Source organism: Oxyura jamaicensis, chromosome 13, assembly GCF_011077185.1.
Source record: "Oxyura jamaicensis isolate SHBP4307 breed ruddy duck chromosome 13, BPBGC_Ojam_1.0, whole genome shotgun sequence".
In the NCBI taxonomy this organism is placed as follows: Eukaryota; Metazoa; Chordata; class Aves; order Anseriformes; family Anatidae; genus Oxyura; species Oxyura jamaicensis.
Genome location: NC_048905.1, coordinates 17,456,165 through 17,472,180, shown reverse-complemented (window position 1 = coordinate 17,472,180; position 16,016 = coordinate 17,456,165). Strand labels below are relative to the sequence as shown.

The 16,016-nt window shown below is 51.8% G+C and overlaps 1 protein-coding gene across 5 annotated transcripts in view; it reads left to right on the top strand.

The window, feature by feature from the left end:
• ACSL6 (acyl-CoA synthetase long chain family member 6) overlaps window positions 1-16,016 on the top strand; it is a 51,938-nt gene continuing 35,922 nt past the window's right edge. The window contains exons 1-2 of one of the 5 annotated variants that reach the window (XM_035338378.1): window positions 3,938-4,065; window positions 4,653-4,736. In XM_035338378.1, the coding sequence (XP_035194269.1) occupies window positions 4,703-4,736 (34 nt within the window). In that variant the 5' untranslated portion in view covers window positions 3,938-4,065; window positions 4,653-4,702. Of the gene's footprint in view, window positions 147-3,818; window positions 4,066-4,652; window positions 4,737-13,144; window positions 13,302-16,016 lie in introns of those variants that run through there. The other 4 variants (XM_035338380.1, XM_035338377.1, XM_035338376.1 and 1 more) reach the window with 4 other exon arrangements.

Below are 16,016 nucleotides of genomic sequence, written 5' to 3'. Positions count from 1 at the left end.
CGGGGCCCCGGGGTGGGCGCGGGGCCGGCCGCTGCCGCTGTCCGTGGTGCTGCAGCGGCGGGGGGCGGCTCCTGCGCCACGGGGGGAGCCAAAGCTGTCGGCGGTTCAGTGAGCCCAGCAGGAAAGTGCTGTAGCCCTTCCCACAGGTACGTGTATTATTTTCTTTCCAGAAAGTCTCTGAGGCGTAATTCTAGGAAGTGGAAGCCAAGAAATTGGTTCCGATGAGATCCTGAGCTAGCCAACGTAGATTCACCTATATCATCGATACCAGGTGGAGGTAAAGAAAATATCTCAACTTCAAGAGAAGACGTAATGAGATGGTTCACACTTTTCTAGCTCTGGGAAAAGGTAACCATAAGATGGAAAGCTACAGGCTTTTCGGGTTCCCCTGTTTTCAAAATTACTTGTTTCTAAATTGACACACAAAAGCCTTCTCATGCTTTTAGATATGGCAAATTGGATGATGTTGTGGATTTCTCTTCTCCACAATATGCTTTAAGGTTTAGATTAAAATTTATGGCTTCTCCCTTCATGTCAGCATAAGCCCTGCCAGTAATAATGTGAACTGGCTGACCAGTTCACCAAGAAAGACCAGACAAAGGATCAAGGTGAAAACTCAAGGTGTCAAACTAACTTGCAAATCAAGGTAATTGAAGGGAAAAATAAATCCCTGCCCAGGAACAGGAAGCAGGGAGCTCTGAACAGCAACAAAAGGAGAGGGAGTTTCTGCTTAATGAACCGATTTGGGACATTTTGGAGCAGGACATGTTATGGTTTGATATTAGACTAGCTTGCTTGGCAATGGGTAGCATAAAGCTCCAGAGAAACACTGAGACATGATTGGAACACCATCAAACATCTTTGGAATCAACAGAAAAGGGAAGCTGAAATAGCATCCTGAATAGCATCTTTACTTAGATTCTTGCATTGATTGCCTCAACGAATGTTGAATTATACAAGGGCAACCTGATCTCATAATTCTGCAATGATACAGAAAAGAGGGCATGATTACCATCATAAGAAACCAGAAGGGCAGACAGCTGATACTGAAATGTGGGGGAGTGCTGAGTCACTGCATTATGTGCTGCCATAGTAACTATTTACCAGCTGGTTGGGGATGAGGAGAGACTGAAAAACCTGAAATAGAAATTTAACAAGTTACAGCTTGAAATATTACACATCTTAAAATCAAAACTTATCAGAATGGAGCACTTTCTAAGAAGCTTTTTTTTTATTAATGTTACTTGGGGGCAACTAAATTACATCAGATTATTGAATGGGCACAGAATAGTATCAAGAAATAAGAAATTGATGTCTTCTCTTTTAGACTAATGTTGCACCTAATTGTGTGAACAAGTAGGAAGCACTTTGAATTTGTTTATTCACAAGGATTTGGCATAGTTTATATTTCCTACAACCCAGTCCAAGCTGTGATGGAACAGAGTAGAAGGATCTTCTGGTAGTGACAGGTTGGGGAATGAATTTAACTTAACATAGTTTAGAGAGGAATGTAAGCACGAAGTCCCTGGCTGATCTTTTCTGATGTTGTTCTCTGGTGTGGCCATTAAGATCGTTGTTGGTCTGTTACTGGTGTAAATCTCCTGATGGTGTAAGGTATGGCCTCTGCAGCAGAGACAGCTTTGTGGAGTTGTAGCAATTTTGGACACTTCTGTGACTCATGAGTTCCGAGTAAGATTCGGAGTGGCTTCTCACTGTGGAAAATTTCAGCATCGTGACAGGTGCCTGTCACTGACACCTCTAGAAACCAAATCTCCATTGCTGTCATCCCAATGAGGGACATGATGAGTGAGAGCACCAAAATGGGCTGCTACAGGGGTGTGAGCAACTTCCGAAAATGACCTCAGATGGACCTTGTGATCAGTTGGGCTAAGTTTGCCCCGGGATCTACTGCACAGAGAAGCAGAAATCTACTGAAGACTTAAAAATATAAGTCAAGAATTAGAAGAGGGTTTACACGCACAGAGGCAGGAAGTTTGTGGTGAAACACAGGATGTCACCAGTTTTTTTTTTAATCTGTGTTGATCGGAGGAGCTGCTGCGGGAACTGATGAGGTCAGGAAAGCTCTTCCTTGCAGGGCACAGGCAGACACCTTGCGGGTACCCAGAGGTCTAGGTGGTAGCTGTTGTGTCAGTAATCTTCACTTCTCTGCTAGGAGGAGGAAAGGTGTTTTCAGGACTCAGTGTACAACTGTATGTGCAAATCTCTTTGCTGTAAAGTTTAGCGGAGTTCTGGGAGCTGGTAGACTTTAACCAACTCCTACTGCTCCCTCCACTTCCCTAAAGAAATATTATTTAAAAAGATCCATTTCCTGAAAAGCCAAAAGATCCCGTATGATCAGGATGATTTAATTTGTCCTATCCTCCAGCTCCAGTGTTGCCATTTCTGGACTCCTGTAAACTTCCATTAGCTAGAAGCAGGTCTCAGCAAATAACATTGGCAGTTTGGGGGAAGTCTGGGCTTTCTCAGACATAGTGGCTGTGGGATTTTGGTTGCTTGCAGAAAGCAAGATGTGCTGACAGTCTTCAAACACACAAACTTGCTGCAGGGAGGAAGGTACAAAGTGGGGTAGAAAATGTTCTTACTTACATAGAAATAAGAATTCAACAAGAGTCTAGACAACAGCTCTTAGTTAAAATAGACTGTTTAGCAGTGGAGATGATTTTGCCAAGTCTAATTTTATAGTTTTGTTTGATTTTGACACCAGGTGTAGCTTAAGTCACAATTGCTGCAACATTTGCCATGAGAACTGTAGTCTGAGGAAACGGATACAGTTGTCTTCAGTTCCCAATGCACTTGTTAGCACACTTGATGATGTCTTTTTGCTTTGAGACCAAGGATCTTGGAAGCCCACTTTACTTGAGCAGTTGGATGTGGCAATTTCCTAACAGGTTTCAAGAGTGGGCAGCGGTGACACCAATGCAAGTGACATCAGTTTAGTCTTCCGTATGCAGGATTTTTTTAAGTCCTTTTCACAGTGAATCAGAAACCACACTTGAAAAGTGCCTTTTCCCTTCAAATGGAAATTCTTCATTTATGTCAGCTCCATTCTCTCCTTAAAGAAAAGCAAAGGTCTTTATCTTCAAAGGAAGTGTGTGCCCTGGACAGCTATAATCAGTGCTGAACAAGCGCTAATTCCTCATACGTGCAGGGATTTCCTTGGCGTACCTTGCCCCGTGCTCACAAAGAGTTAAGCAGCTGCACATCACAGCTTTGAGCAAGCAGTTCTGCCTGCCTTGCAGATCTGCCATGTCAGTTGCTCAGAAGGCTGAAGAACAAGGCTTTGGTTCGTGTTCTTCTCTGTGCCATCCTGACCCACTTTACCCCCCTGGTGCTGTGATTACCGGGGGATGTAACACTGGAGTCACTGCTGGTGCAGCCGTTGTAAAGCTTTTTTCTACAAAGCCTTTCTCATACCACAGAGCCCAGATTAATTTTCTACGACCAGCTTGTTGGGGGAACGATGGAATCCCTAAGAACATAAATCTGCTGTCCCCCCCCCGCCCGAGCCCCCCCCCACGTTATTTGCCATCGCTAGCGCATTTTATCTCCTTTCGTCCACAGCCATTCACCGCGTTTTAAGGCGTTAAAATATCTGGAGCGATGCTCATCCGTCTCCTAGGCACTCGAGCTGAAGGTATTTCGCTATTTCTGCTGGGCAGGGCTTTCAGGACCTCTCCCGTGCAGCAGAGATTCCCTCGGCCCGGGAAGGGGAAGCACCAGCCATGGCGGAGTGAAGTTTCCCCCCTTCCTCTCCCCTCCCCTGATGCTTTTTTGCGCGTCCAGGGAGGGAAGGGATGCTCCGGCCCGGCAGCCTCAGCCCTGGCAAGACGAAGCCGGAGGGCTCTCCGGGATGGGGAGAGGAGGAGGAGGAGAAAGAGGAGAAGGAGGGGGGCTGCTAAAAATACCGCCCTGTGCCGGGGGAGCGCGCCGGGCCGGGCCGGGCTGCGCTGCGCAGTGAGCGCGCCGCAGTGCGCGGAGCGGGGAGCGCCGCAGGCATGCTCGGCCCGCTGCTGGGCTCCGCCGGCTCCGGCTGCCTGCTGCTGGGTGAGTGCCCCCGCCGCTATCGCGACAGGGCCGGGCTGTCGCCACATCCTCGCGGCAGCCGGGGAGATGGGGGGTTCCGGGGAGGCGGCCCCGGGGCTGGGGAAGCGCGATGGGGGCTCGGCCGGGCGCCGTGCTTCATCCCCCCCCCATCAGCACCATTCTTCCCCTAGCAGCCCCCAGATTTATGTCCCTGGGCTGCCTGCAGAGGGGTGCTCGGTCCAGTGATTTGTTTGGAGTGGGGCTGGGAAATAGGGCGGCGTGCGTGGGTGTGCTCCTGTGGGTGCATGTGCTCGTGGATGTGTCCGTGTGCTCGTGGGTGCGTGTGCGTGCTCGTGCGTTGTACCCGCTGGGCAGGGGGCTGGATTCAAATCCCATTGTCTGTGGGCAGGCACGGTGCTTCAAAGCGTGTCTGGGCTAGAAAATGACTGCAGGTCTGAGATATTTGGTTCTCTGGCAGGTGTTTAGGGGTTCAGCTCTAAGCGGTGTGCTGCACTTGTTCAGGTTTGGGTGCTTTGAACCTGGGAGCGGTGTCTTTTCCGAGGGAAGGTGAGGTTCAATGCCCGTGCTATTTCCCCTTTGTCCAACAGCTTTCCTCTAAACAAGCAGACTTCCAAGGGGAAGAAGTACAAAAGGGAAAATGATTTTTAAAGACAGCATCTTCGCATTTTTAGGTAAATATTCTGCTGGGTAACACCAAGAATGGAAAACATATAAAGATTGTTTATGTGCATGTCTGCTTGCTGCTTCTGGCTCTGAAAAGGGCTGTTTCACCCTGAAAAAAATAGGGACCCCAGTATTGCTGGCCTGCATTTTGTCTTTGAAAATATTCTGGCAGCTCCCATAAAGTCGGTGGGCTTACAGCTGCTTATATCAGCAGCTTGAATCAGCTGCTTTCGAGCTGTAGCAAAACTCATGCAGCGCTAATTTTGCCCAAAGGGAATTAGATGGGTGAATCAGAAAGCAGGACTTGGCTGGGAGGCTGCAGGCAAGTGTTTGTTACAGTATTTTGGGCCCGGGGCCCCAGGGACTGCTCTGAGCTCCATTACCGGCTCCGGCAGGCTTGTTTATGACAACAGGAGGAGAGCGGGGCGGGCTGGGGACGCGTCTCGTGGGTCAGCACCTGCTCCCAGGCCTCCGCGTGCACCCTGTGGCATTGATCCCAGCTCATCCCCGTGCCTTCCATCTCGGTGCTCGCTCTGCTGCATCCCAACGCGTCTCCCTGTTCCAAAATGTTCATCCATTCGGGCACTGCCCTGGCTCGTGGCCTCCCTTAGTTCCTTGCCCATTTGATTTTGGTGTGGGTGGGGACTTCAGCTGAATGTTGTGATCTACAGAATTGGTGTCCTTGGAAGACTGATGTGCCACTACTGCCTCTGGCAGACACCAGCGCAGGTCACCTAAGCGAGACAGACCCCGTTGGCACAGGGGGGCCCCATCCGGCCCGGCAGTGCCACATTTGCTCAGCTGCATGTTTCTGGCTGCTGCTCTTGCTCATGGGCTCAGTCCTCTGGTGGCTCCATCCCGTAGGCACCGCTCCGTGCTGCCAAGGAAGCGCGGTGCCTGTGCCGATTTGCTGAACGAGGTGCTCTTGGGTGGCCATCAGAGCCCAGCCCAGTACCCTAGGTTATTTTAAGTGAATTTCTTGCATCTTTACAAAGATTTTGAGTAGTTGAGGATGAGTCTGAAATGCTCACCTCAGTGAAATAATGGTGTAAGTCAGAGAAGGACAAAGACAACTATTTCCTAATGCGCAGATGAGCTCTGTTACGTGGTTGATGAAAGAGCAAACGAGCCCAACAACAACCCCTGCCCCAGGGAGCTGCACCTTGGGCTGGTTTGGCTGAAGCATGACGAGGTTACAGCCGAGGCCCCTGCTCCTCTCCCTTTGAGTAAAAATAGGGAATCCCGGAGACTTCCCTGCTCTTCTCTTCCCTCCTCACTTCATGTGACTGCATCCATGCACCAGCCCTGCTGCTCAGCACAGAGGGGAACCCTGTGCTCCCCTGGCTCCTGCTGGCCAAGCAGGACCTGGGGAGGCACAAGGAGGAGGCTCTGCCCCGCCACCACCGCTACATCCCCAAATATTTGTCAGTGTGTCTTTGCGAAGGAAGCGGAAGGTTAACGTGGCGCTGCGAGAGACTTCTACAGTCCTGCTTCTAAATGCGGTTCTTGCACTGTGACACAGGAGTCCTTGAGGATGCCCTGAAATGTCGGTCTGTGCTTTGTGTGGGGAACAGCAGATGCCCAGGGCTGCTCAGACCAACCCATGGAGCGCTGGCTGCTGCAGGAGAGGCAAACCTCTGTCATTTGATGGGATATATTTAGTTGCTTTTGTTCTCCATCTCTCTATTACTTTTCCATTTGAGCAGTTGCTAGATACCATCAGAAGGAAAGAGGAAATGTTTCTGGATTTCTCTGCTTGCTTGCGGGGGGAAGGCAGCACACGGCAATTTTTCTCTGCTGCTCTGGACTAATGTAGACATTGATTTGATTGTTGTCTTCACTCTACTATGGATATAACAAATATTTTCAAGTAATGAAAAGAGGAGAAAAGCTTTGAAGACAGATGGTAAACTGAATTAACTGAATACCCGTGGATGTAGGAAAGCTGACTTGGGAGCAAGCCAGGGACAAAGAGCTACCACATCGCACCAGTAAGGGTACCACTGCCGTGGTTGTCGCATCACCAGACGCTGCAGAGCACCACTGGGTTTAAACCTTTCCTGTTTATTACATTTCTATGAGAAATTTGGGAGGAATGTCAGCATCTTCCTTCCTCCTTATTACGCCATTGCAAGCAGTGCCTGCAGACACCTGGTTGGGGCAAGAGAGAGGTGTCAGGACATGGGCACCAAGCACGGCTCTGTTCCCATGGCTTTCATCTCGGCTTTGCTAGATTAGTCCTCCACGCAGACCCAAACAAAACGATCGGCTTAATCACCTTCTTTTTTTATCATCAAGGAAGAAGAAAGAAGAGCGTCTATTAATACAATTTTTATTTTTAAGTGCTCCGCATGCGCTCCCTTGGCGGTGGATCAATACAAGTAATGAGTTGTTTTTTTTCATGGCTGCTCTTTATGTCCCTTGTGCTGCTGAGCGAAGCCAAAGCCCTGCAGGCCCCTGGCGCCAGGGCCCGAGCTGTCCCCGTGTCCAAACTGCTTCGGCCTCTCTCCTCCTCTCCCTCTGAACAAGGGCTGGCGGTGCCCGTGAACCCAGATACTCTCTGACCCTGAGCTGGTCGGATGCAGCGGAGTAAGGTGTGCCAGAGAGCACCCGGCTTTGTACTGTGGATTAGCAGGCTTGAGTTTTATCACTAAAATCCATAAAACCCCACTTTAAGAGTGGGATTCCTTGCTCTTCTTTCTGTAGCTTGCTGTGAGCCCAGCCTGGCTCCCAAGGGACTTTTCTTTCCAGACGTGCTGATTCCGAGGCCTTGCAAATCCTTTTTCTGGAGCCTCCGAGGAACCGAGCGTTGTTTCCCTCCAGCGGGACATGGGTAGATGTTTTTCCAGTCTCGGATTGATTGCCATCGCGTGCTATCAGCGCTTAGAGATGACAAGTGTCGAATCCTCCTCTCACTGTAAACATTGTCACAGAGCCTTCAAGGTGACCCGCGGCCGGTGGGGAAGGAGGGGAGGCCAGGGGAGGCAAGAGCAAGGAGGAATTTGGGCTTTTGGCTTCTTCCATCCACTCTGTATATAGATAAAATGGTTGAACCTTTGGACTAGAGACTGCACGACAGAAATCTTGGTGGCTGGTGACGAGAAGGGTAAGGCAGGGAGGCGAGGGGGGATTTTGAGCCAAGAGAGAGCTTGGGAACCGCGTGGGCAGCCGTGCCCCTGCTCATCCCGCAGGGCCCGGCGCTGGTCACCGAGCTCCGGGGCTGCGGCCGCGCTTTGCCCACCGCGGGGTTTTACGGGCAGTGATGCTGCTGCCGGGTGTTGCAGGTGCTTTGGAAAATCCGGTCTGTCTCAGAACACAACCCCTGCTCGCTGGGGGCTGCTAGCCAGCAGGGTGCTTGTCAGGCTTGCCCCCCTGCGTGGCGCACCGCTTTCCAAAAGGTGGAAAGAAGATAAATCCAGCCATCTCGTCCAAGCCATCTTCCTTTGCACCACAGGAAGCTTCTCAAAGAAATGTGTCGTTCAGTGGAAAACACCATCTCATCGGGAAACCCCCAGCAAAGGGAGGAAAAGTTTTCTACATCTAGATCTCAGCGCGATGGTGTTGCAAGAATGCAGCTCACATTTCCATTTGCTCAACCGTGCGGCTGCTGTGGTGTAGATACAATCTGAAGACAGGCCACACCACAGGGAAGCAGTTTCCACTTCATTACTGCTAAGTAACGCTGCAAAATCAATGTGAGGTGGGTTGGGCTCACTGAGGTCGAGGTGACCTGGAGACGTCTGGGTTTTGGTACTTGGCTTTTCTCCCTCGGGACAGCGGTGTCATTCGGCACAGGGAGCAGTGGTCCCTGTCCGGCAGAGTAACCGTTCTGAACACTATTACTCTGAAATCTAAGCTCCAACTCAGTTTTGCTCGTAACCAGTCCAGATTCTGCCTCGCTGGGTGCCAGGGCGATGGCTGAGCCGATCCCGGTGTTTCCTTCCCAGCCGACAGCCCGACCTCCTCTCCGAGACCATTGCCCCGTGGCAGCTCTGTCCCCATCCTGCTGGCTCCCTCCTCCAGACAGCTTTTCCCTTTGGAAAGGATGGGTTTTGTTGGATGGAAAGCCTCGCAGCCTTCCTTCCCTGGGCTGGGCGAGCCAAGCCACTGCACCTGTTCCCGGCCGAGAGGAGAAGGGGCTGAAGTGGCCTTTGCTTCCCCTGGGCAGCCGTGGGGGCCGAGTTGCCCCAGGGGAGGACGCGCCAGGGTCTCCCCGTGGCCTCCAGAGCAACCCCCAGCTCCTCTCCCGGCCTGCCAAACCCTTTGGATCAGATCCACCAGCAGGGCAGATGCTGCTGCCGCTAAGTCGAGACCGATGGCTGCGGGGGTCTTGCAGCCCTAGCAGCGCTTCTGTTTGGAAAATTAAAAGTATATATAATCAAACCCTTGATGTGGTTGGGGATGGAGGCCCTGCCTGGGATGGGATGGGACAGCCACGTCGTGTCGCCTGTGGCTGCTAGGTGGCACCACGTGAGAGCTGCCGCGCATTCACTTGGCTGGCGTGCTGACATTACCAAGCTGATTAATGCCTTTTTTTTTCTTTCTTTTTTTCTCTCTCTCCTTTGGAAACATACCTAGGAAGAGAGCAAACCATTATTTTGTTGATTTAAATGACTTGGTCTGATCCACATTTGCACTAAAACAACAAATAATGTGAATGATGTTCAGTGTATTTTTTTTTTATGCATAATACTATATAGACCAGTATTTAAAGTGGAAAGAACATTATTTAGACTTCTTCTGAAGATTATTTTTAATCATGGAGAAAAAAGACAACTATATCAGAATCCCTCTGGAAATTCTAAATATATTTTAGCCTGTATGTCCAGTGCAGTTCAGTTTCACGCAAAGCCTTATTTGCAGCTGGAGATGAGCTAATGCGAGGTCGCTTTTATTCTGCAAAATGTTCACATAACTTCTGGCTGCTTGGGAAGGGTTGCCTGCCTTGTACCGGCAGCCTGATGAACACGAAAGCTTCACAAAGCAACTTCCATTGCGCCCCATCCCATGCCACCGGAGGGCCCCTCGCCGGCACACCCCACATCGCTGCCATTGCGCTGGGGCGGTTTTATGAAATAATTTCATTTTTGGCCCCAGTCTCTGCTTGGCCGTGGCGGGACGGGGTCAGAGGCCAGCCGGGGACGCAGGGTGAGCGATCCCCAGTGCCCTCGGCGCTGCGTGGTGCCCCGGCCCTCGTCTGGAGCTGGCTGAAAGGGGGATTTGTGCATGGCCTCCTCCTGGCTGTCGCTCCCGGCGGCCGCAGAGGCCAAGCAAATCCCTTCAGCTGAGAGGCTGCTGAGGGTGGTGTGATGCTGTGACCTGCCAGCAACAATTCAGGCCTGTGTTTCGCTTGGGAAAAGGCATTTGCATATCCTCTATTCACTTTATTTGGTTAAACACATTTGAAAAGGCAAAAGCTCTCAGCCATTGAGACGGAGGAAGGGGCTGAGGGTGAGCCCCCCCTCCCCTTCCACCTTAACTCTTTGAAACCTTGCTCTGGGCAGAGCAAGGAGGGCAAGAAACAGCAACGTCCTAGAGAGAGACATCTTAAAGCATTCAGAAAGTAGGCTTTGGAGGCTGGAAAGGGGAAAGTGCTGGTGAAGCAGCAAAGAGGTGGCAGAACTCCCGCGTGTCTCTGAACTGTAAATTTGTGTGCATCTGTAGAGATTTGGGGAGAGTCCGCTGAAATCGGCACGAACAGAAAGAACTGTCTTCGGGATGACTTGAGAATATCTGTGAAAAAAGGAGAGTTTGGATAAAAGCAAGTTGCACTCATATCAGGAACAAAAACGTGGGGCATGCTCCAGGGTGTGAAAATCAGAAAGCAGAACTGACTAGGAACAAAACCGCAGCTAGCCTAATTGCTGTTTAAATTAAAGTTTAAAAAGTCTCCCCAAAGTAAATCAACAGCAAAGACCCTGAAACGTAAACCAAGTGTTTTAAAACGTTCAAACAATACAACCACCTGCTATTACTACCGAAAGAAAAGCAATCAGTTCAGTGAAGTATTGGGTATCCAGGAACACCTCCAAGCACAGCCCAGCCACAGATTTCTCAAAAACCTCCCTTGCGGTGATGCCCACGCACCCTTTTCCCTCACTTTCCGGTGCGGTGCTGGGCAGCAGCGCCGTGCACCAGGGCAGGATCCGTGCCGTGCCCACTGTGCGCAGCCACAAAACGGAGGCTCCACTTCTGGGCGCCTGGAAGATGTTCTTTGGGTGGCAGCTGGGAAGAGCTGCGTCAGCAACCAAATCGTCATCGTGGGTTTATTTTTTTTCCCTTGCCACTCATCGGCATCCTTGCCGTGTATGGAAGCTGAGGGCTGGTAGGAGAAGAGTCAGAGACACTGGTCTGGTAGGCTCATTTTAGCACCGCTCGTTATTGAATTGACCCTCTGTTCATACAGCGTTTTTCCTTCCTGCTGCGCTTTGTAAGTGGTCAGAAATATATACTGCATAATCAATACCAGCGTAACGCCTGACCAAAAGTCATAGGAAGGAAAAAGAACCTGCAAAATAGTGAAACATAAAGGTGCAGTCTCCCCGTCTTTTACATGACTTCCCTTATTTTAATCAGCTGCTGTTTTCTGCGCTTACTTCATGGTCAGGGCAGCATTTTCCACGGATGGGCCTTAAGGAATCTGCAGTGCTGTTGGCAGGTTTCTGCTCACTAACGAGAGCTATTGCCCTGGGCTACAGGAACGCCCTGAAAGACCGGGTATCAGTTATTGGGGAGTTATCCCCATCATCTCAAAGTGGGATGAAAGGAGCAGCGGCTGCACCTCTGGCTGTGGTTTCCTGGTGGGCAGTTAGCTGCTAGGTTGGTGCTGCATCCTCCTGGCCATAAGCATCGCTTGGTTCAAAACTCAGCCTTAATCTGTGCTTCCCATTAATGTTGGTGAAGTGTAAAAGCATAGAGAAATTCAATAGGTTTCTCTCTCCGACAATGCTTCTCTTTCATGTTGTGTTCAGTCACTAGCACTAAAAGCACTGTGACTTAATGATATCACTTTTTTATTTATTTACTTTTTTTTCTGGACAAGTGGGGTGTCAGCCAAAACACATAACAGTCCTTTGAAGCCTTCCCATTGATATTACCGGTAGCTGGATCTCTCTGGGCTTTAGCCTGAGCAGTAATCAGCACAGGAGGTGAAATCTTATTTCCTTTGCACTTGCAGAATGCAGACACCCCTGCTTCTTAACTCACTAAGGTGATGGCCAGCTTTTGGCAGCTTCCACGGGAGCAGAAGCCGCCTGGCTCCTGGTTTGAAGCTCCAAGCTCTTTGCAGCTCTGGCTGCCTGGCCGGGGCCAGGAGCTCAGCCCCAGCGCTCAGCACCCTGCTCAGCCGGGCCCCACTAACGTGCCTACAGCAGGCTCTTGGCCTCTGAGCTCCCACAGCAAACCCCACGTCTGGGTGAGCTGCAAGCTTTCCTCAGCAGCCTATCTGAAAAAGGGAAGACAACCGCATTCCCCTAAATAAAACACTCTCCTGATTGCTCTGCTCCGTAAATCGCTTGGTGGAAAACGATGGGGCTGCTCACAACCGGAGCTATTTGCCTGACTACAAACTCCTGTCCAGCTGTAGCTGATAAGGGACAACGGGGCAAGGACCGGAGCTGGTGAGAATTGCTGAGCTCCCACGAAGGCGGCGATGTGATGCTGATTTACACCAGCAGGCCATTTAGGCTGGCACTCCCAGCCTTGCTCTGGCAATTTGATAAATGAAGCCTGATTGCAGAATAGCCGCAGCTGAACCGAACGCATGACGTTTGACTTGCTTGCCCAAAATCTCATTAAATATCCGTGCCCCTTCATTCATGAATGCTTGGAGTTCTTTGAGAACTCTGCAGAGAGGCAGTAGTAGTGAACTGTGAAGCTTTTGTTTTGTTATCAGCGTAACAGAACCTATTTTGGGCTCAGATGCTGTTTTTTGCTTTTCTTTTAATATGATGGCTATAGTTATATCCCCTTACTCTTTTATTGATCCATGTGGTTCACATTTATTCTACTATGGCTCTGAAGTTTTTGATTCAGTGGACTAGGACTGGCAGCAGAGACTTTATTATTGTCAGACATTGTAAAACTTCATTTCGTGATGGGATTTCTCGGAGAGAAAAAAAGGTGCTGCCTTTCATTTTAAACCAAGCTCTCGCAGGAAGGCTTTGTAGTTTTACTCCCAAAAAACCTCGCCTGGATCCTGCTAGGTTCTGTAAAGCTTTTGGGAGGTCTGACGAATGGACGTGTCCAAACCCCGTGGCCCCCAGCACCGGGGGGGGGGAGCCTGGCAGCGGGCGAGCTCCGCGCACCCTCCCGCAGCCGGGCCGAGGATCCCAGCTCCACATCTCCAGTGCCTCAAGGGTTACAGGCGGGCGCTGCCGCTGCGCTAATACGGACTAAGCTGATATTAGCCAAGCTTAACTTCTTTCGGCAGTTTGCAGATGGGAAGGGGGTGGGACGTCCTGGAGTCAGCAGTTCTTCAACAAGTACGTGTACGGGCGCGCTGGCGGCGGCAGCCCCAACCATGAGCTGACTGCCTGGGAAGGGAGCGAAGGACGGCCGGCCTGCTGCCGCTGGTGAGTCTGCTGCTGCTGCTTGGTCGCGATGTGTTGGCTCTATGTGCAGCTGGCTCCGGCCCTGTGAGCACCCCAGGGAGCTGCAAGCAGCGTGGGGGAAACCCCCCACGGCCCCTGCTCGGTTTGGGGTGTGCGGAGCTCTGGGCGCTGAGCAAAACAAAAGCACAAAAATGGGGCTGAGCAAAACAAAAAATGGGCTGCAGAGAGGGAGCGGGAGCTGCTGCTGCTGGAAGCAGTGGTTTGGGCTGTGCTGCTCGGGGCTGCTCCAGGGGAGAGCCCAGTGGTGCTGCCGGCAGGATGGGGGTGAAGCGCAAGTGCCCAAAAGGGTTTGTGGCTTTTGCAGTTTCCTGTTTTCTCAGATGTTCCTAAGAGCCTTGGAGGGGGAAAATGCTGCAGCCCCAGCTCTGGCTGAATTTCACAGCCCCGTGCGGGCTGGGAGCTGCAGGAGCAGTGTTGGCTTCTCTATCCAGCCTGGGGCTCCAGCCCTGCTCCTCCGTGCACCTCGTGGGCGCAGCGCTGCCCCGGCCACGTGCTGGGGACAAGGTCATTTAACGTGGGGGTGCTGGTTCCTGGGGCTGCCTGGGAGGGCTCAGCTGGAGCCATTGGTGTGGGCTTCATTCCCCAAAGCTCCTGGCCCCAGCGTGGGCATCGGGGCTTGCTTTGAATAGCAGGAGACCAGCAAGCCTGTCTCATTGTGTCTGACACCCTGTGTGTTTCTCAGCTATGTGTGTATTGAGTAGTTAGCACCCTGAGTTCCAGGCAGGCTCTCTGCGATGGCTGCTGCTGTCTGTGGGTCTGTCTGTGCTGGCCTGGCTGCGGGGAGGCGGGCTGGGATCTCCTGGTGCAGGCGGTGATGTGTGTCTTTGCCAAAGCTTTGCAGGCTCTGTGGGTTGCAAGCGTTAAATTTATGCATGGTCCGTAACGAACTGCTGAGGTTTCACACTGCCTTCACGCACGCAGACGTGCGTGTGGCCCATCTGAAAAGCCTGCCCACATGTGGGGTGCAGACACTCATTGGGGTGCAACCTGGAGGCTGAGCACAGAACGTGCAAACCTTACCCGTGGCCGTGAAATCCCCACTCTGGACATGGAGTGTGATTACCTGCTGTGTTGCACCGGTGTGTGCCTGCCATTGGTGTTGCGATGGGGACAGGCTGGGGATGTGAGGAGGATGCTGCCAGGGGCTTGGGGATGGTCCTGGAGGGCAGAGGGCTTTGCTCCTGGAGGATTACAGCGTGGCAGGTCGGTACCGCTGCCAGACCTGTGTGCAGCTGCAGGGCATCCTCAAAACCTGCCCAGACCCGGTTATTTGCAGTTTTATGGCGCAGTGAGAGCAGGCCCTAAGGCAGTGGCAATTTCTACGGAGAACGGCCAGTTTTTACTGACCTCACGTGCAAGAGAGGAAGCAATGCAATGCTCCTTTAATGGCACCGTGATATCCTTGTGTGCAGAAACCGTGCAGAGATTATTTTGAGGAGCTCTGGCTGGTTGCAGGCACTGTGTGGTGGCGATGCCCGCGGGGGCTGGCGAGGGGCCCAGGCAGGCGGGCAGGATGCGGCAGCTCCGTGCGGCAGGCGAGGCTGTGCCGTGCCGTGCCTGCTCCTCCTGCCCGCCCCAGCCCTGGTGGTGCAGAGCCTCCCCGTCTGCCAGTTGCTTGCCTTTGGGTATTTTGGCAAGTCGACTCCCTTTTAAGCCTTGTTTTCTTGCCCCTTCCTCCACTGCCGAGTTGCCAGAGGAGCTCTGAGCGACTTGTGAAGCCACCTCCAGCTGCTGTTTGGTTTGGGATGAAGCTGGCATGGTTCTGGCATTCGTGTTGCACAAGCACGGGGGCAGGATGCAACCCTGCTCTCTTTGGGGGCACCTTGGGGTCTTTGTTCCTTCCCCTCTGCACACACAGGGTCCTTCAGAAAGCCCTGCAATTTGCAGGGTACTTGGTTGGTAATTAACCTGATCTAATTATAGACAGCTTACTGGGATACAACTGTATTATAGTGGGATCATGACACGACTGTTACTTTTTTAAGCTGCCATTTTCACTGTAGTTTTCCAGCTTTGGGTTCCAGTGACAGCCACGGCGCTGCCTTCATGGGCGCACAACGCGCGGGGGCTTTCTGTCTGTCCGGGCGTTCGTGTGTCCGTCCTTACTGCGTTGGCAGGTCGGTCAGTTCGGGAGCTCCTGAAGCTGTAATATTGGCTTAAAGAGCATTGCTCCTGATAATAAGCACGGTGCTGAGCTGTTATGTGGCAGGAATCCAGCAGCCGCAGGAGCCCCGAGCCCAGCTCCAGGAGCACGACGCGTGCAGGTGACCGCACTTCGCAGCTGCAGCTCGGCTGAGCCCTTCTGCACCAGCTTCCTACAGAACTTTCAATATTACAGAAGGAGACACGAAATTAGGATTTGGCCAAGTCAGTTTCAGTACAGACTGAGCTGACGGTGAGGCTCGCTGAGAAGCGCTGTATAAAACACTTCTGTCCATCTCCATCCCCTGCAGGACTAACGCCGAGCGTGCCATTGCGCTCTCTTCAGCAGTACGGAAGGTCTTTTGTTAGAAGCTTGTTTAGGTTTCCGCGTCACTTTGGATGCTGTGCTGCCAGGGCTGCCATACTTGCCCAAATATAGCATGGTGGCCACGCAGGACGCTTATTTTAGGATTCAGAAAATGCTGTCAGCTGGTGCCTGGGGGGCAGGAGGTCTCCGTAAGGCAGAGGAGAGCA